General features: G+C 42.5%; 1 protein-coding gene and 1 long non-coding RNA gene across 2 annotated transcripts; both read left to right on the forward strand.

The window, feature by feature from the left end:
* The first annotated feature begins 12,709 nt into the window (after nucleotides 1-12,709).
* On the forward strand, nucleotides 12,710-13,433 carry LOC134180463 (uncharacterized). The gene is made up of 3 exons (XR_009970005.1): nucleotides 12,710-12,843; nucleotides 12,914-13,090; nucleotides 13,142-13,433. It is a non-coding gene; the product is annotated as an uncharacterized LOC134180463 (long non-coding RNA).
* A 3,321-nt stretch (nucleotides 13,434-16,754) lies between these two features.
* LOC134179568 (uncharacterized) lies at nucleotides 16,755-18,672 on the forward strand. The gene is made up of 3 exons (XM_062646505.1): nucleotides 16,755-17,097; nucleotides 17,571-17,801; nucleotides 17,885-18,672. Exons 1-3 carry the CDS (start codon nucleotides 16,755-16,757, stop codon nucleotides 18,670-18,672), a joined length of 1,362 nt encoding a protein of 453 aa, XP_062502489.1.
* Nucleotides 18,673-19,687: the final 1,015 nt, after the last annotated feature.

A 19,687-nucleotide genomic window follows, 5' to 3' on the forward strand; every position in this document is an offset into this window, starting at 1 on the left:
TCCAATGTTCTCTTTCCCCTTCCATTTTTCTTTAGACTTACCTTAAAGGTTTATAGAGTCTTGTATCTAATATGGAATGTTCTCAAATATGGGACACTGGTACAGAGCTTCAAAGCAAGCTACTATTCATTTTTAAATCAAAGTAAAGACTGATTCATAAATCATTTCTGTTACACTGGCGTGGCGTGGTCCTCAAGTTTTTTGGTCCAAATAATTTTTTATACTGCAAACCACGCCCACTTTACTTGCAAAACCACTCCCATTTCTACTTTTCTTGCCCCAGTTTGTAGACATGTAAGTAAGTAGTATCAATTTCAGGTTACAATAAACTGCGGGACTGAGTGCCGTCAGTGTGCATAAAGGAGTGGAACACACTGTTACAGCTCATGCCAAAAAGGTTTTCAAGGCTCGCTGTGATCGTCAAATTAAATGGCATCTCAATGCAATCTAGAATGCTAATTCAGTGCAAACCGTCGTTGACCAATTTTAGCATTTCATAATGTTGCGAGCAATAGGTCTAGCTAGTTAGCTGTAGAATAAGTTGAGCACAAAGTGGAGGAAGTATGGAGTGCTTGCAAATCTTTAGGTAGCGGAGCCGCTGGAGATTTCATTCTCCAGTCAATCAGGTTGTCGACCTTAACTAGACTTACTTGAAAAATAATTGATGGATAGGCTTCTGCCTTTTGATGCAGTCTTCTTTGACTCTGTCATTGCCGGATAGCATAGCAAACGTATTGAAAGTGATGGTCATGCACACTTCATGTGTCCACGACTTCTTGACATTAGTTTTATCATACTGAAATGATGATGTGTATTATCAAAGAGATATTTACCGCCGTCATCAACATACTACTCTAAGATTAAGTGGACTGTTTAGTAACTTAATCATGGTTCTGCTTGAAGCTGAGTGACACACGCAAAATGTTTGGGAGCTATTGCCTTCCCCAGCTCCTCTGACGCTATGCCGGTGTCTGTTAGATTCAAGCTAATCAGTTTAATTGTCTTACTGTCACAAGTTCTTTTCAAGGAAGCGTCTGATTTTCTATTATGGGACAAAACCATGCAATATGGGACAGCTGCTAGTTCTCACTGAAAAAGCATCTCAATCATGCATCTACCTGTTGTTCTTGGTAAAGCTGATTGATTATGGGTGGAGCCACCATAATGATGTGTTTATCTAGTTCCAGTTTGTGTTCTCCTTGTTAGCTTTGTTTTCTGCATGGTCATCTTCATGTACGCTGTCTTAGAGCCAGACCAGGTACTGCACGGCCATATCTTCTTGCACACTTGGCTTCAAACAACACGCAGATCTCATGAATAACCTAGAATTAGCTAGACTAAGCTACCAAAGGAAAAGTTAGTCCAAGCGACTTACCGTTGACAAAACTGCATAAATCTTTAGTTCAGACCTAGCAAGCGGAAACACTGGGTGAATAAGATAGTTGCAAGATATAGATAAAAACTGTATTACATTGACTCCACCCACATTTGATTGTTTTTGCCAAGAACAACAAGGAGTGTTTTTATGCAACCAAGAGATGCTACAAACTGTTTGAACACAAAGATGGTGATTCTACTCATTTCTAGACTGCGAGCTGTTTTAGCAGCTGTATTTTAGCTAACTGGACAATGCAGTCAACAGTGTGAAAGCTCTCTAACCGAGTACAGAGGACTTGATTAATCACTAGGAGCAATAAAAATACAGCTTTGTATTGCTCTTTGAGAGTCAAATATATTCTTCATCATTGTCTTACTTCAAACAATACGAGGTGACACATATTAGATGCTGCGACCCGTCCCTTTTTGTTGTTTCTGGAGAGGAGAAGCGTGAAGCGATGAACTCAGCTCCAACATTGTAGGTAGAAGAAATGTGCTCCTTTTGACTGAATACCCAATCCATAATTAAGACGCTTTGTTCAGTGAGAACTAGCAGCTGTCTCATATGGATGATTTTCCCCATATTTGAGAATAAGACTTTCCCTCGAAAAAGAGCTTGTGGCAGTACAAAAATTGAACCAATTAGCTTGAATCTAACAGGAATGATTTATGAATGATCAGTCTTTACTTTGATATAAATATTGGAGAGGTAGCTTGCTTTGAAGATTTGTGCCAGTGTTTCATATTTGCGAACGTCCCATACTAGATACGCGACTCTACAGCGCGTTCTACTAACCCATTTGACACTGGGTGGTAGGGAGCAGTATGGATAAGTACAATGCCTTTGGCTTGCATGTATTTGTGAAATTTGGTACCCGTAAACATGGCCCCATTATCGGCTATCACTATCTCCGACAACCTATGATTTGCAAACAGTTGTTCGAGCTTTTCTATGGTCATAAAACTGGTAGCTGTGTTTATTGGAAACACCTCCAGCCAGTTTGAATGATTGTCAATTGCTAAAAACCATTTTCCCCAAAACCTGTCTGGCAAAATCCAAATTTAGCCATGTTTACGATAGTCAGGCCACTCCACGGGTGTAGAAGTGCCTTTGGGGTAGCCTCAAACTTCCAAGCCAGAGAGCACGCAAAGCGTGCGACTTTAGTCTGGACCAAACGATACTAAAATGATTTCGGAAGTACTTATCAAAAGGCTATGCTAAATGAGTCTAACAGCCTACGGTCATATTTTACCGAGTTCCATAATGAGACGGAAAGATACAGTGTATTTGCATTAGGCAATTGTAAATGCCATGGGATCTTACGAACAAAAAAGAGACGTTTTGTCGTGTTTGTGGCGATACCTTGGTTGACGGCATGCAGTGACGACTCTTTGATTCTGCTGCAGAAAGCAAGCTTGTACTCTAACCGCTCGACCAGTTGTCAATGCCTTGAAATGCGATGGTCTAGTGACGCTGCTCTACAGGTCTTGTCACCGTAAGCTTGAAAAGATTGAAGAACTGGAGCTGAAACTACTAAAGCTAAGACACGTGCGTGCACCAGAGTCTCTATTCACGACTCTGATGTTCACTTAGTGTCTTTGGCGTGAACTTAGCCCCTATGAGGATTTTACAGGTGCACGATCATGACTAGTACAATTAGCATAACCAAATACTGCTAAACCAATCAGAATTCACAACCAACATTCCAATTGTAAGACGCCAATTGGCTTAGAAGGCTATTTCCTAAATCACTTAGTATTGTTCTGGTCCAGACTAGAGTCGCTCTGGAAATTGTAGGCTACCTCTCGAGTGTATGCCGGCGTACTTGGCAAGTGGGACATTGTTGGACTCTTTCTTCGATTTGTCCATCTATTTTGGACCATCAGACATAACTCCTTCCCAAGGATCTCATCTGTGCTATGGCCGGACGGCCTTTGTGTGATTCCTCTAGCATTTTCTGTTGAACATTTGGGGTATTACTACCTGCGATTCTCATAACAGGCAACCGTTGATCACGCTCAGCTCTTCTTTTCTGCGATAATACGTCTATCTTCATGCACCTCCTTTCCGACCATCCATGTAACACGAAATTTCACATTTCTATAGTATGGGATCACCGCTTGTCAACTTAGATATTTGTGTCGTCTTTACTGGGGTGGTTGCCAACATTTTTAATGCCAAAGTACTTGCTCTGTAGACTCATACCCAATCTTCTCCTCGCGAGTGGAACTCGCGCGAGGAGAGGACTGGGTACAAGTCTACTTGCTCTGATGTTTTTTCTTCTTCTTTACTGTCAGTGGCTTCCAGACAGAGTCTGCTCAACACCTCAGTGTTCTTGTCCTGCACTCCTGGTCTATATATTCTGATTCTGGTATCCTGCCAAAGCATGGCCCACTGTTGTATCCATGCTGCTGCCATTGGAAAGACAGCCAACTTTTCTCCCAGAAGTCCCAGTAATGGCTTGTGAGAGGTGACAAAAAACTTTGCCCCAACAAGTATTGGTGAAAACTCTTGACACCAAAAATAACAGCCAATCCTTCTTTTTTGAGATGCGAATAGTTTCTATGATGAAGACAAAGTATGAGATGCAAAAGCTATTGGCTTATCAACATTGTCTGCTAATGTCTGACATAAAACAACCCCCAATCTGTAAGGAGATGCACTAAACATGACAAATGGTTTTGTCGGATCAAAATGCACTAAACTCTCTACGAATGGAGTCATTGTTTTGAGGTTTTGAATGCTTTTTCTTGACTTTGCCCTCACTGCCAGTCAGTCTCCTTCAATAGTTCATGCAGGGGTGTCAAACATGCGACTAACTTAAGTAGAAATCTCCCATAAACATTTTCCACCCCTAGGTATGACTTCAATTGGCCTACATTTGTGGTCGAGGAGTGTCCTTTATCACCTTCACTTTCTCATTTTTAAGGTGCACTCCTGCATTGGTTTTATGCTCTAAGAACTGGACTGAGGCTTGCATGATCTGCACTCTTCCAACTTCACTTGTAACTCTTCCTGCTGTAGTCTTTTTAGGACTTCCTCTAAATTTCTCAAGTGTTCTTCTGGGGTTTTCGGGTGATTAGCATGTCGTCGAGATATATAATAACTTGCTTTATTCCTTGCAACGGATTGTCAGGGTTTAAAGTTCCCGGTCACCTCCTCGCCATTGTTGAGTGAACATGGACCAATTGGTTGTCTCAAGATCCAATGCGGCATTGCACATAGTCGTCCTACTCTGCATTCATGTTGGTCTGGTCGACTGTGCAAAACTTTAGAATCTCCCTTTTGTACCAACAACAGAAAAGATCTATCTACCAGGGCAGCTAGTGTTCTGATGTTTGTGCATACGTGACAGGATTTTAGCGGTGTCTCTAGGAAACAGACCGATCGCAAATGGGAATTTGCCAAGGGAATCGTGCATTGTGCATGATGGCGTGTCGGTTTGTTGGACCAAGCGGCTGACCTGTTTACTGTAGGCTGTAAGTTACAGCTCAGTGCTATTAGGTACACTTCCACCTCCTGCTTACTCTCCCAAGACATCTGGAACTAATTGAAAACTTGAGCTGAGACAGTGGGTTGGGCTAATTACCTCAATATGCCATGAATGGCCAACATTATCACGTAATGAGATATGATTACATGTAAAAGCCTGGTCTTCCTCATAGACTTCCCACGGCCAGGCCAACGTGAAGATTAGGAGGGTTTATAGGTAGCTGCTTTTTTACGTCTAATTCAAACCACATTTAATTTCTACAAGTGGCAGTCAGGACAAGAGAAACCATACAAACTAAAATATGAAACTAGGTGATGTTGTAAATAAAGTAGGCGTGTCTTTATGTTTAATTGCTGTGGCGACCACCAAATTTGGAGAATTTTAGACCCTGGATTGTCCATAATTCTCTGAAAAACCGAATCTGCCAATGACACCTTGAAAGGCATCCTGTTGTATTGAAACAATCTGCAACTGGTATTGATCGTCAAATATGGTGTAGCAACTTCATCCAAAAGAACCTGTTGGTAAGACTGACTATGGTCTAACTTGGTGAATTGCTGCCAGCCAACGTACTAAATAAATCTTCTCTCCTTGGCACTGGGTACTGATCTCGGCTTTAGGCTTGGTTGACCGTTACTCGATAATCCTCACATATCCTAACGGATCCATCTCAGTGCTCGAAATAATTTTCCCACCTGCTCGGACATATGTTCGGCCAAACAGAAAAATGTCTGGACGTCTAATAGATTTGATCAGACAATTTTTTAATTGCATTGCAAAATTTGTTATGAATTACTGTTTAAATTTATTATTAATAAGTAAATACCTTTTATGTAAATACAAGTTCATCTTTAATGATTAATACCCAGGTTGTCCTCATACAAAAGGCATACATCTGCCGTGCCTTGGCTTCCACTAACGTTGTATGCCAAACAGGAAATGTCATTTACATTTGTCCAATCACTGAACGTGTCTAATTGGTCACGAGATGTAGTATCTTAGCAATGTCCGGGAATTCACGTAGAGAACGTGTCATGGAGAGCATCGAAGAGCTTCTACTAGCTTAAATGGCTTCCTTGTTGGGACATCCAAAGCAAGCCCTACACATACTCCAGAGCCAGAGAGAACACGTGGTGCAGAGGTGCCGCGTAATAGTGACGTGGCTAGCATGTCGTCATGTGACAATTAGTGCATAATCTAATTATAGTTGCCAGAGCACAGCGCCATGCGCAGATCGGATACATATTGTGAACATGCATGCGTTCATTGTGAACCATTCTTTATTACAGGCCCGTCATGCTTTACTGCAGCTCTACTGCAACTTTACTGCATGAGTAGGCAGTGATTAGCTCTAAAGACAATGGACTTGTATTTGTATTTTGAAAAGTGGAAGTTGTTTGAGGCTAAAAAGTAGTTCCTGGGATGTTGGTTTAAAGATAAGATCAATTAAAACAAACACTGTGGTATGGTATGAACTTAAATTTAAGAGGAGTACTCAAAGATCACAGACTGTCAGTGGTTGTCATATCACCACCCACTATTTAGGGCGGTATCTGTTAGTATTCTTTGACAAGAGCATCTAGGCAGCTATATGATAACAAAGGAGGGTACAGATAGCTGGCCCTTCCTAGTAGGTTGTCAACTTCTTGACTTCTGGACAGTTTCGCACGGGCTTTAGTAATAGCTATCATGTGGTAAGACACAGTGAACTAAGATTAATTAAAGATAGACCACTTCGTTCTTTTTGTGCATTTCATAACAACAGTTTGCAAAGCAAAGCAACTCAGTAAGCAAACCTGCTGGCATAAAATTAAAGGGATGCCCATAAAATTTTGAGTAGGTGAGGCTATAAAATTTAGAGTTGGCGTGGTCATATAATTTCCACCATTCCTTGGAAAAATCTTGGGACCATCCCTCAATACCCTAATCATTTGTTTGCCAAATTTTTATTAGGTTTTGCTATCTACTAATAATAGAAACCGAACTTCTCTTACTGCTGCTGTCTCCTCCTTGTGCAGCTTCTACTTTGCTTGTGACAGCAAAAGCAGAAAATATTTCAATCACAACGTACATAATGTTAACTACAGGATTTTTGTAGTATTGGTTGGCACTTTATGCATACTTGACAACAAGCTGTTTTGTACATGAAAGTCGTGAGTGGCAAATGCTTGTGATAGTGGATATAATTAGACAAAAATCACTGAAACAATGTTCAAATTATTTATAAATTAACTACTCTTTATCAGTTGACCCTATCCAAACTTCAAATTCCTTTAGTAGTGATTGCAGGTTTGTCCCCAGCATACAAAAGGCACGGTGCTCCGCCATGCCTTGGCTTCCACCTGGTACAGGCCCGCCATGCTTTGCTGTATGAGTAGGCAGTGATTAGCTATGAAGACAATGGACTTGTTTTTGTATTTTGAAAAGTGAGTTGTTTCAGGCTAACAAGTAGTTCCTGGGATGCTTGGTTTGAAGATAAGACCAATTAGGACAAAGACTGCCATATGGTATGAACTAAATTGTAATACAAGTACTCGAAGATAAACAGTGGTTGTCTTGCACTCTGCCCACTATTTAGGTCAGTATCTGATGGTAACAAACGAAGTCTGTAGATGTCTGGCCTTCCTATCCTATATAAAGGGAGGTTCTCAACTTCTTGAGGTCTGGAAATTTCCCACTTGCATTAATCTAGCTATCATGTGGTCAAGCACAATGAACTAAGACAGAGAGAAACTTTTTTTCAAAAAAAGATAAACCACTTTGTTCCTTTTGTGCCTGAGCATTCTGTGACAACAGTTTGTGGCATCTCAGCGTAAGCAAACCTGCATCAAGGCTTTTGTGGTCAGATAATAAAAATTAGAATGGGGGATCAAAATTTAAGGTGGGCGTGGTTATTTCCGCCATGCCTTCCAAAAATCCTGGGAACACCCCTGGATTGCATATAGTTGTCTTTATGACTGGTGCCACTAGACAGAGGTTGAGGTCGCTTTGATTTTGTTATTGATTTTGGGGTGGGGGAGAATTTGTCCAACACAGACTAAGAGCTCTGTCTGCATTAACAGCTATCAACAAAGAGGAGGACCACTTAGCTATAGTAATTAAATCCACAGCAATGATCTGTGGCTTCTCCTCTGAGAGGCACGTCCTTTTGTTAATTTTGATCAACTTTAGTTGTGAAATACTTTCTCAAGATGACCATGCAGTTGCAACAGGTAAGCAGAAGAGCAATTCAATCCAGAATTATTTATTATGGTGTTCCTATTTCTGTCTAATAACTACTTGTACTGTTTGTTGGCAAGGTAACACTAACACTTGACTACTTCTTGTATAGTTAACGCTTAGGTTACTTAACTGGCATTATATACATGCACCTAATGAACAGATATTCCTTTTTTAATTATCAAATTTAATGGTTTTTATGTTTTGCTTTCATGATTTGCTAACCATGATGATTCAGATAAATAAAGAATTATCCGTTTCACATGTTCACACGTTTTTTGGGAACTTGTTTGACCTTTGGTTTGCTAATAATAGGGCAAAAGAATTAGCTGTTAGATCAGCTATGTAAGCACAACAAAGTATGAGATTCTAGGCTAGTGTGAAGTAGTTTTACTGTACATGCTCAATGATTCTACTTGCACTTGTTTTCACTCCTGTACATGTAGTGCCTAGTAGCAAACCACAGCAATCTTGCCAATTACATATCATATGATTACAAAACTGACCTTATCACAGCAGGTGGCTACACTTAATTGGCAACAAGCAAACAGGTGGCGGAATGGACACAGACGAAGACTAGGCAGAACGAAGCAAAGAGCAGTACATGTTACTAAATTTCTGACACCTTTCCCTCTCTATCTACACAAGGCGCTTGGATAAGGAAAGGGCAACCATTTTAAACCATTCCTATCCATTTGATAGAGCTCGTTTGGACAACACGTCTGATCACAATCAGAGTTGATAGGTCAAGTGGCAAGAATGAACCGGCACTATGGGGCCACCCAAGCTGAGAACTTTACAGGTTCCAAAGTCCTTTCCTCTTGGAGCCTCTGTAGTTCAGTTCAATCCTTTCTTTGACCGCATATGGCACGGGCCGGGCCTTGAATTATCATGGCTTGGCCTCGGGATTTACGCAGAAGGTGGCTTGGTTTCCCGTAAGGTCCCTAACTCCTTAAAAACTTCCACATACCTTCCATGACTTGGCGGTAATCCTCCAGACAGACTTCTTTGTTGAGTAGTCTGCTCTAATTCAATTTGAATTTTCTCAATCAATTCCTTTCCAGGAGACTTGGACCATTTTCTTGGACTACCAAGAGAGGTGCCTTTGCTGTGTGTCCTTTACACTTTGCAAGGACTTCAACTTCCCTAACACCATTAATCTTTCACGGTGTATGTTCTCAAGGTTATCCTGTATTTCTTTAGTCCTGGTGCTTCTCGGAGTTTTCACAGTTTTCCAAATGTTTCCTCACTGATTATGGAAACCAGGCCTTAAATTAAAATTTTCCAAGTGTTTGGACATTTGTCAGAACAACTGGGATGTTGTCCCGGCTCCGGACATCAATGGCAGTTGTCCAGGTACATTCAAGGTGACTGTAGTGCATACTTTCATACTGAGGTTTCACACACACTAATTGAATGAAATCTTAATTGAAATTTAAGGTGCTACCTATTTCAAAATCAATTCCTAACTTAGAATGAACAGAAATAGCACTACACTATGGCTTCATCTAATTCTGGGACTTCTGAACACTCCCCACTCTTCAAAACCTAATTTTGCTTCTGCAGGTGATTCATCTTCTGATGAGTGATGTCAGTCTTCATAATTGAGTAAAAATCAACATCTGGAACATCTATTATCCTAAGTTCTAATGAATGACTAACTTTTAGCAAAGTTCTGTTTACACTTGTTGTACAGTACCTCTCTGTACAGGGTTTGTATGTATGTAGGCTCAGTTAGTAACAAATTATAAATTTAGACCCATTAACTTAAACATGTATGCTACTCAGAGCAATTACTTTTAGGTTATAGGCTAAACGCAAACTTAAATTAGGCTAAACGGTTTCTTGAGTGTGAAATGTGTTCCCATAGGGTGTGGGTTATGCCTACACAATAACACCTGTAGTCACCCAAAACCCTGCTGCCAGGTGTGTCCGGACAAATATTTGGTCAAATTGTCATGTGTTCGGCAGTAAGACCAGTTTGTTCGGATAATGTCTGATTGCTGAACATTAATTTAAGCCCTGGGACATTGAAGCCCCTGTGTTGACTTCCATCGGTATCTCCTTGTTGATGATTATCTTTTCCTGTAAATGGCCCTGCTTTTGTGATTTTCCGAGGTGGTAGATACTTTGAACTACCTCCTCATTTTCATTTTCCTTGTCCTTGTCGCTTATTTCCAAACAATTTGCAGCTGCTCCTCTTTTTCAAATGTTGACCATTGTGTCTTGCAAGCTCTTAATATATATGGCCTGTTTTCGACATTTCCGGCACACGATATTTTTGAAACGACAAGTGGCGAATGGATGGTTACCATTGCAACGGAAACATTTGCTTTTCAACTTTGATTGCTTTTCCACTACATAGGCCGTCTCTTCTGGTTCCGCCCCATTGGTGTGGTCTGCTTGTTGCGTGTCTTTTAAGTTCTTTTCTGCTGTTTCCATGGCGCGGACATTTTTGAAAGCTGTTTCAAAATTCAATAACGCCTCTACCAACAAAGACTGTTGTATTCTATCATGTTTCACTGCGTATACTAGTCAATCACGCAACATATCACTCATTTTGTCTCTAAACTCGCAGTTCTCTGCTAGTTTTATCAATGCCGCCACAAAATCTGATATACTTTCGTCCTCTTTCCGACTACGACTGTTAAATCGATACTTTTGCACGGTAATGAAGGTATTTGGTTTTGGTGTTCCTTCAGCAATTTCATGAGGTCTGCGTATCCTTTGTTCACTATTCCTTTTGGTGCTGCCAATTTTCTTGCCACTTGATAAGTTTGAGGCTCACATGTGCTCAGCAGAATGGCTTTCTTTTTTCACCTCTTCTATCCCGTTTGCTGTAAAAAAAGGACTCGATCCGTTTGCAGTAATTTGTTCCTTCTCCTTTGTTGGGGTCGAAGGAGAAGGGACCCACCTTTGAGGCCCACCTGACCGAACAATGCCATCATCTGCTATCGGTTTGTCTTGATCCTGTATTCATCGCCAATTGTCATAATTTTGACTAATGGCGTAACTATTGCTTCAAGTCACTCTCTAGTGTGTCTTTGCGCTTTCTAACCACGTCCTGGATGAACTTTGCATGTCCATCCTCTTCTCTAATACTCTATCTTACTACAGTAATGACATTATTCTTGAAGTAGCATGAGCAGTCATTTCCTTTCTCAGTAGGCTCAGAGTTGTTTGCCTGAAGAGGAAGACAGGACAGCAACCTTGACCAGAACTTTGTTAGAGATTGATTCATATGGGGAAGTGTAATGGTGAAATTGTTCTCACATGGTCAGGGCATGCAGGTGGGTAGTGAGAAACAAGAAAGCATTGTCATTGCTTTCAAATGATTTGCCACTTACTATATGCCATTATTATGAACACATTGCTGCAGCAAAGCATTCATTGATACTGCAAATAATAGGGTGTAGTTTTATGCAGACATCTTCTCAGTAGATAAGAATATTGAACTTGCAACAATCAAGGAGATCTTGTAAAAAATTGATTGCAGGGTGCACTCTGTTGGAAAGAAATTACACATTAACTTATTTGATTTGTTATATCAGGTTTTAACTGCTGTTGAATACACAGTATTTTAAAACACCAAAGTTTGTTGCTATTCTTTATTTTGTTGATGAAATAATGTAAAGATGTTAGTGAGTGTCAGTGGAGTTGAAGTGGATGCTATTTCATGTCAGTAACTTTATGACAACAATTGCCATGTATCGAAGGGTTGGCTTTAGCTGACGATTGCAATTCTAAGTAACATTACAAAAATGAACAAACAAACAGCCAAACAAACAAATTGGAGTAGATAGCTGTGTTTGAGCTTCTACTATACGTGATTTGGTCAGAAGGCACAGATGTCCATGGCGTTATTTGAACTTATAGTTTTGTGAGCTTTGATTAGTGTTACTGGCTACTAGAGGCACGTTGAGTCCGTAGGCGTTGATAAGTAGTTTAGATGTCATTTGTGCATATTATATAGTTATTTACTAGTAACTGTAGCTTTGTTTTACCTTGCTTTCACCCTCTGGATTGACGGTCCAAGTATTACTAAATTGGACGTCCAAGCGTGCTATTTGATCTAAAATTGTGCAAAGTGACTCTCATTTCATGTGACTGCAAATTTCAGAACACCACTAGCATTGTCTGTCATTGTCCAATAGCTAGATTCACTACACGGGACATTGAAATCACCCCTGGCATCTAAACGTTATGTTTCCTTATAATTTATGAGTGTCAGGAAAAACAATTGCTTTCACGTGTTGGTCGTTGCAGACATGTGAGCTAATAAGGTATTTCTAAGAAGACCTTGTGATTTTCAAACAGTACTCTAGCAGTTTGTAATGGGCGGTCTTTCAATTGTCTGGTTGCCACATAGGTTTATTAAATGCGAGTACTGCTTTGCGAGAGGACCTTTTTGAACAGACAAGAAGCACGACACAGCCCAAACAGACATAGATTGATACTTCTGCAGACCAGGATTGCTTGAGCATCTTTTAGTATGCTACTTGCTCAGTCAAATGACTTTGGAAGTTTTGTCTGTTATTGCTCAGAGCTCAAATTATGAAAATTAGGTTTATTAACACGTTAGGATAGGTTGCTAAATTTGTATGGTCTTTAAATTATCCCTTCTGTAGTGTTAATTAAATGAGTTGTATCAGAACACAGGGCTCAGTGTAGTAAGATTTGTACTTATTTGACAGACTTCCAGTCTGCCAAGACGTCATTGTGCCCAGCCATACCAAAAACATACAACAGAAAGGTATGATTTTTCTGTTTGGGTTCCATTTACACCTGCCAGCAAGATGCCATTACCGGTCATTATTCTTTAGATGAGCAAACACGGTTCATTTTTGAAACGAAGCAAACATTCTTTGAATCGTCTCTCTGCTGCTACAACTCTTGTTCCAAATCTTAATGGTGCCACAAGAAAGTTTGTTTTTGAGTCAGTGGGAACAGATCAGGGAAATAGGCAATGTATACGTAGTACTCTTTCAAAAGTTGACAAGGTGAGTATTTAGTGTTTCTGTAAATGGCAATATCCTAATTGAGTTGTTTAGGATTTTGTAGAAAATCATCGTGCAACTGTTGCTTCATTTTGTGGCAGGAAACTTGCTTCCTCAAGTAGTGTTTTTGCTGAACTACAGTACAGCAACTGATTTTATTTTATGTTTAACTTAATTGGAATAGACAAAATTGAGGATGATTTGTTCTTAAGATAACATGTTGTCTAGTCTAATTATTAGTTTCATTTGCCATATGAATTAATTAAAGGGGGGTGGATTGGCTTGCATTGACCAATTGTTTTGGAAGTCAGACTGGCATTCAAATAGCTATGAAAGTCAGAAACTATGAAATTAGTGCAGTGTGGTACTATGCAGTTTTTGTTAGTTCGAGTTCATTGCTGTATCTAATTATGTAGCGTTCGAAGCCATCTAATATGATGACTGGTTTTTATATGTGGTGCTCAACTAGATCAGTCTTGTTGGTAAGGCCTCTTGTAAGCACCGGAGGCAAACCCTGCCTCAGAGGTGCTTAGACCATCATGGCTCTCTAAATAGAAGACATGACTTTACGTATATAGGATCCGACTGGATCCAAGAAGCACTACTTTCTGTAAGTACTACAGGTTGTGATGACCTGCAATAATGTCCAGTCACCTTGCAATGCCTGCGTGCACTGTGCCCAACGTTCCCAACACCACTGGAACAAAACCAGGGTCTGACACTTTCACGTGCGGCTTATCTCCACCCGCAAGTCACTGTATTTCGTCAACTTCTCAGCCTGTTTCCTGGCGATGTTGCCAACAGCAGGACAGCTGATATCAATAGGAAGACAAGTGTTTGTCCTCTTATTTCTGAAACAGATGTCAGGACGATTGTCACCGATCTTCCTAGCAGTAGGGATGGCTGTATCCCACATCATGGTGATGTCGTCTGTCTCCACAAGCCTATCAGGATGATGCCGGTACCATCTCTCCACTGGAACTTCAAAATGACGACAAATGTCCAGTGGATAATGCAGGCCACCTGATTGTGTCGATCAGTGTAGTCCATCGGTGCCAAGGCACTACAACCTGCCACAATGTGGTCAACTGTTTCCAAGCGTACGCTGCACAAGCGGCAAGTGGGCTGACGTCTCGATGCAGAGGGTTGCGCTCATAATACCTAGTCCGAAGTAGTCTCGCGTAGCCAGACCATCTCCGTCTACATCAACTCGCAGTCGCTCTTGTTTCGCGAGTAGTTGCTTGGTATTTCTGACTCCTCTTCTCGTTCTGTTTCGTCTTGTTAGCCTATGACTTCCTCTACTGTTACCTAACATCTTTGCAGTGTAATGTGACCTCTAAATTGTACAGTTAATTAATTTAACGGGATATCACTTAACATCTGAGTGTGGTAAATAAATGCAGCTACATCATTAGTCACTTCCGAGCGCAAGTTCTACACGAACAGAGAGTAGTAGTAAGTAGACTGCTCTTAATTGCGCTAAGTGTGGGGCGCCTGGCGGCCTTGTTGTGCAGTGCAGTAGCGGTGCACGTGTTGTTATAATATATATATATATATAGTTAAAGCTGAACTCACGGCTGCGTTACAGTGGAAGTCGCACTGAGATAGGGAGTGAGTAATGTCTGACGACGATCGGGTGGAGTCAGTCGCGTCAGACGTAGGCTCTGGTTCGGAGGAGCCACTATTTCCGTCTGGAGATCTGTTTCCGCTGAATTAACGCAGGTTGTTGAGGATTGTTCTGCCGCCCATTGCGGAGAAGTTGATTCTACCTTAGAGCGCGTCGGCAACGGCAGAGGGGCTTAGGCAGCTGATCGAAGGAAAGTTGCTAGACGACAACCACAAGCTGCAGAACGTACAGGTAATCATATCCGAAACGCGGAGAGCTGACGAGACACTGCAGACCGTTTTTCTTATAGACGAGTCGGGTGTGTTCATGACAACGGAAGAGGCTGTACAGTCGCTTTCGCGCGCCGACTCCTCAGGAAAAATAAGCGCGCTAGAAGAAGAGGCGCTGGAGGGGCGTTTGAATGGAGACGAAGAATGGAGATCACGCTTAGAGGGAATGGAGATGCATTTGGAAGAGTTTCGTCCAGGAGACAAGGACGCAGACCCATTTGCACGTGCTGAGGAACTAGCTCAATTCCAGCTGGACTTGCAACACGAGAGAAGAAAGCTCAGACGTTCTGGGCCCTGGCTTGCCAGCGAGAACGAGAGAGCGAAACTCTTGAGCAGCAGCTGGAGCTGCAAGTTAGTGCTGGACAAGCTTCAGAGATAGTAGAGGACCTTGCAGTTCTCGTTGCTCCCGCAGTACGAAGTGCCTCGGAGACCCCGCCACTAACCCGCGAGAGAAGACGCAGGGGCAAAGCTCCGCGGTTGACGTATTCACGGGAGAAAACGCAGATGTTCGAGTTGAGGACTGGTTGCCGTCCTTAGAGAGAGCTGCAAGTTGGAATGGATGGTGAGATGATGAACGACTCATTTAGCTAGCTGGACATTTGAAGGTGAAGGCTCTCCAAGAGTGGAACCTTTTGTCTGTCACACCAAAGTTAGCTGGTCAACGGCAATATCAGCACTCAAGAAGCCTTTGGACCTAGGCAACAGTCCTTGTAGGACAAGATTTTAGTCATGCTCACGAAGGAGAGACGCAATCAGTCGCTGACTTTATCTATAAGTTAGAAAGAACCTTTCAAATAGCATATGGGCGTGACGAAATATCACGAGACACGAGAGACACCTTTCTGCATAGTCAACAACAGGAGGGGTTAAGGTATGGCCTGATGAAGAGTTCTGCAGTCTCAGGCGCTCAGAGCTATCAGGAACTCTGTAGCCGCTAAGACCGCGGAGACACGACTGGAAGAGCTGAAGAGGAGGTTTCAGTATAGGAAGTCGCTACCGCAGCGGAAAGCGTTGGATAAAGGAGTTCCCTCTTCTGAGTCCACTTCAGCTGAGAAGCAAGGTACCCCACACTATTCTGGGAAGACCTCTTGGAGATGCTACAAGTGTGACAGACCCGGGTCACCTTTCGGGACTGTGCCAAGTCAAATTTGGACACTTCAGGAAAGAAGTCTGCCGTTGCAAGCACGAGAAAAGTGAGCACAGACTTGGAAAAGGAAGTGATGTCGTATCTCGAATTCAGTTCTGACAGTGATAATCCACGTGTCAACATTGTTAGGGTGAAAGACACAGGCAGTAAAGCGAGATGCGCCAGAGTACAAATTGAGGGAGTGTCCATGTTTGGAATTGTCGATAGTGGCGCAGACATAACCATCATGAGAGGAAATATGTTCTTGAAAGTGGCTTCTGTTGCAAGGTTGAAGAAGCGCGATTTTAAGAAGCCAAATCAAGTACCGCACACCTATAACTACAACCGTTTGCTTTGGATGGCTTTATGAATCTAAATATAGGGTTTGAAGATAAAGAGATGCAGACCTCAGTATACATCAAGATGGATGCTCACGACCAACTGTTGCTGTCTGAGGGAGTATGTCGCCAATTAGGAATTCTGTCGTATCACTCAAAGGTAGAGATTTGGCGTGGAGGCAGAAGTTGTTCACAGGACCAGCGAAGACTGCAGTTAGTCCAGTCACTTAGACTCTTACCAATCAGGGTGCGGTAGTTCCAGTTTTGCTGCCAGGGAAAATGGGAGCAATTTCAACAATCCTTACTAATGGAAGCAGAGATCGAAAGTGGTCTCACGGTCGTAAGTGCCGTGGTCATGCCTCCAGAGAATGACATTGTTCAGATGGTTATACGAAACGAGTCCAGTTTCACTCACAGGTTGAGTCAAGAAGAAACAGTAGGAGTCATTGAGACAGAGGGAGTGCTAGACGCTCCACTTGATGTGGAAAGTTCAGGCTACCTGACAATCAACATGGTCAGCGGTGATTCTTTTGAGCAGAGGAAGGAAGAGCTTTTACATTCGTTGACGCTGCCCGACCTTCTACAAGACGAGCTGAAGCAGTTGGAGGATTTTCTGGTTGACCATCACAACGTGTTTAGCCTGGGGAACGGTGAGCGAGGAGAGACAGACATTGTAAAGTTTGAAATAGATACTGGGGACGTTTTCCCTCAGAACAAGCTCCTAGAAGAATGTCCCCGGTTGTCAAACAGGTGGTAGCCAAACAACTCAAACGAATGCAGGAAACAGGGGTCATCCAGCCTTCTTGCTCACCTTGGTCCAACCCAGTTGTGATGGGGTAAGGAAACGAAACGGATCTAATAGGTTTGCGTGGACTACAGAGGGCTGAATGCTGTCACCAAGCCGGATACATTCCCCCTGCCTCGCATTGATGATACTGACCAGATGAGTCAAGCACGATATTTTTCACATTAAACCTCGCGTCCAGGTTTTGCCACGCCACAGGGGCTGTTTGAGTTTGGAGTTATGCCATTCGGCTTAATTAACGCATCAGCCGTGTTTCAGAGACTGATTTAGAAGGTGTTGGAAGATTGATTCCTTAAGATGGAGGTGGATTTGTTGCAGCGTATATGGATGACATTCTTGTGTACTCGCGCGCCTTGGGAGAACACCTTGACTACCTGAAACTCGTTCTCGTACGCTTACGCTCTGCTAATATCAAGCTTAAGCCGTCAAAGTGCGAGTTTGTCCGACCCGAGGTTGAGTATCTCGGCCACGTGATAACGGCGAAGGGACTGAAGGTTTGCCTTCGTCTTACCAGTGCAGTCATTGGAATTTTCACGGCCAAGTTCGAAGGTTCTTGGGCATGTCGTCCTACTACAGGCGATTCATTCTCATTTTTGCCAAAGTGGCTTAACACAACAATCTTACATGCAAAGGAGTGGCGTTTGAGTGGTCCGCTGACTGCGAACACGCTTTCAAATCGTTGAAAGAAAGACTCACAGCTCCACCGGTGCTTTCGTTCCCATTATTTAATCAGGAGTTTACTCTGGAAACGGACGCATCGACTCTAGGGCTTGGAGCAATCTTGTCCCAACTGCAAGCAGATGGCAAGCTTTATCCTTTTGATTATGTTAGTCGGGCTCTTAACGAAGCCGAGATAAACTACAGTATATCTAAAATAGAAACCTTGGCTGTTGTCTGGACTATTTCACATTTTTTCTCTTATCTCTATGGCAACAGAGTTACTGTGCTAACCGATCATTCGGCTGTGAAGGCTATATTGGAGACTCCCAACCCTACCGGCAAGCACGCGCGCTGGTGGACCAAAGTTTATGGTCGCGGTGTCAAGGTGGTGGTTATTAAGTACAGGGCTGGACGGAACAACGTAAGTGCAGATGCTCTTTCCCGGAGTCTTCAGGTTCCCCACTTTTGTGTGGCATTTAGTCAAGGCGAGTTTCAGATTGCGATGGTGCAGAGCGATCAGGATATCAGAGAAACGTTGAGAGCTGGTGCAATTGAAGCGTTCGAAAACCATAGCGATTATACTTCCGAGCAACGCAAAGATCCACAGCTTAAGGAGAATGCAGACTCTCTGTCTGATGGCCATCTGCCAGAGGATGCCAATAAGGCCAAGATCGTGGCTTTACAAGAGTCGCTCTTTGTATTGATTGACGAAATTTTGTACTACGTAGAACACAAGATAACCACCGAAAGAGAGAAGTAGTACCTTTACACCTACGCGATCAACTCTTGGAAGAGCATCATCGAGGGCGTTACGGTGGTCATTTCTCTGGACCCAAGGTATACAACGCTTTGTCAAAGAGATGGTGGTGGAAGGGCATGTAAATAGATGTCTTTCTTGGCTTACTGTACGAGATGTTCTGAATGCTCAGTTGTGAATGGAGCTGGTCGTTCACATGTACCTCCTTTGCACCCTATTCCTATTCAAAGGCTATTTCAGAGTAGATGTAATGGACTTACCTTATATTGAAGCAGGCAACAAACACGCAGTTGTCTTTCAAGACATGTTTACGAAATGGCCTATTGTCTATGCGGTGCCGGACCAGAAAACAGAACGATTAGCGAGACTTCTGTGCGGGGAGGTCGTACTATTCTGTGATGTCCCAGAGGAATTACTGTCTGATCGAGGAAACAACCTTCTTTCTCATCTCATGCTGGACATTTGCAAGTCACTAGGAATCAACAAAGCTGGCGTCTTACCACTACCAGTGCGATGGCATGGTGGAGCGATTTAATCGCAGTCTTAGAACCATGTTGCGAAAGAATGCTGCGCAATACGACGTGCAGTGGGACAAGCACTTACCTAGCATTTTGTGGGCTTACCGTAACACGCCCCATGACACAACGGGTAAAAAGCTTCCTTGTGTGGATGAGACTGTAGATCTCCGAGCGAGGCCGCCCTACTACGGTACCCAACCAATACAAAGGAGAGCTGTGTGTGTGTGTGTGTGTGTGTGTGTGTGTGTGTGTGTGTGTGTGTGTGTGTGTGTGTGTGTACATTGAGCAGGCCGTCTAACCGTGCACCTTGGTAATGACGGTTTACTAATAATTATTTAATATATACATATATATTATATGTTTTGTGTTTCGTCCATATGGCGGTTATAAAAAAATATATAAAGTTCAAACTGTGTGCGTGTGTGTGTGTGTGTGTGTGTGTGTGTGTGTGTGTGTGTGTGTGTTCGCGATACGCGGCCACGTCTTTTGTCCGTTCACAA

This window comes from Corticium candelabrum, chromosome 5, assembly GCF_963422355.1.
Source record: "Corticium candelabrum chromosome 5, ooCorCand1.1, whole genome shotgun sequence".
Taxonomy (NCBI): domain Eukaryota; kingdom Metazoa; phylum Porifera; class Homoscleromorpha; order Homosclerophorida; family Plakinidae; genus Corticium; species Corticium candelabrum.

Coding starts and splice junctions, on each gene's coding strand:
- LOC134179568 (XM_062646505.1), top strand. CDS start 16,755: ATGGAAGCAGAGATCGAAAGTGGTCTCACGGTCGTAAGTGCCGTGGTC. Junction 17,098..17,570: donor CGTGTTTAGCCTGGGGAACG/GTGAGCGAGGAG, acceptor GATTTGTTGCAG/CGTATATGGATGACATTCTT. Junction 17,802..17,884: donor TTTCACGGCCAAGTTCGAAG/GTTCTTGGGCAT, acceptor TTACATGCAAAG/GAGTGGCGTTTGAGTGGTCC.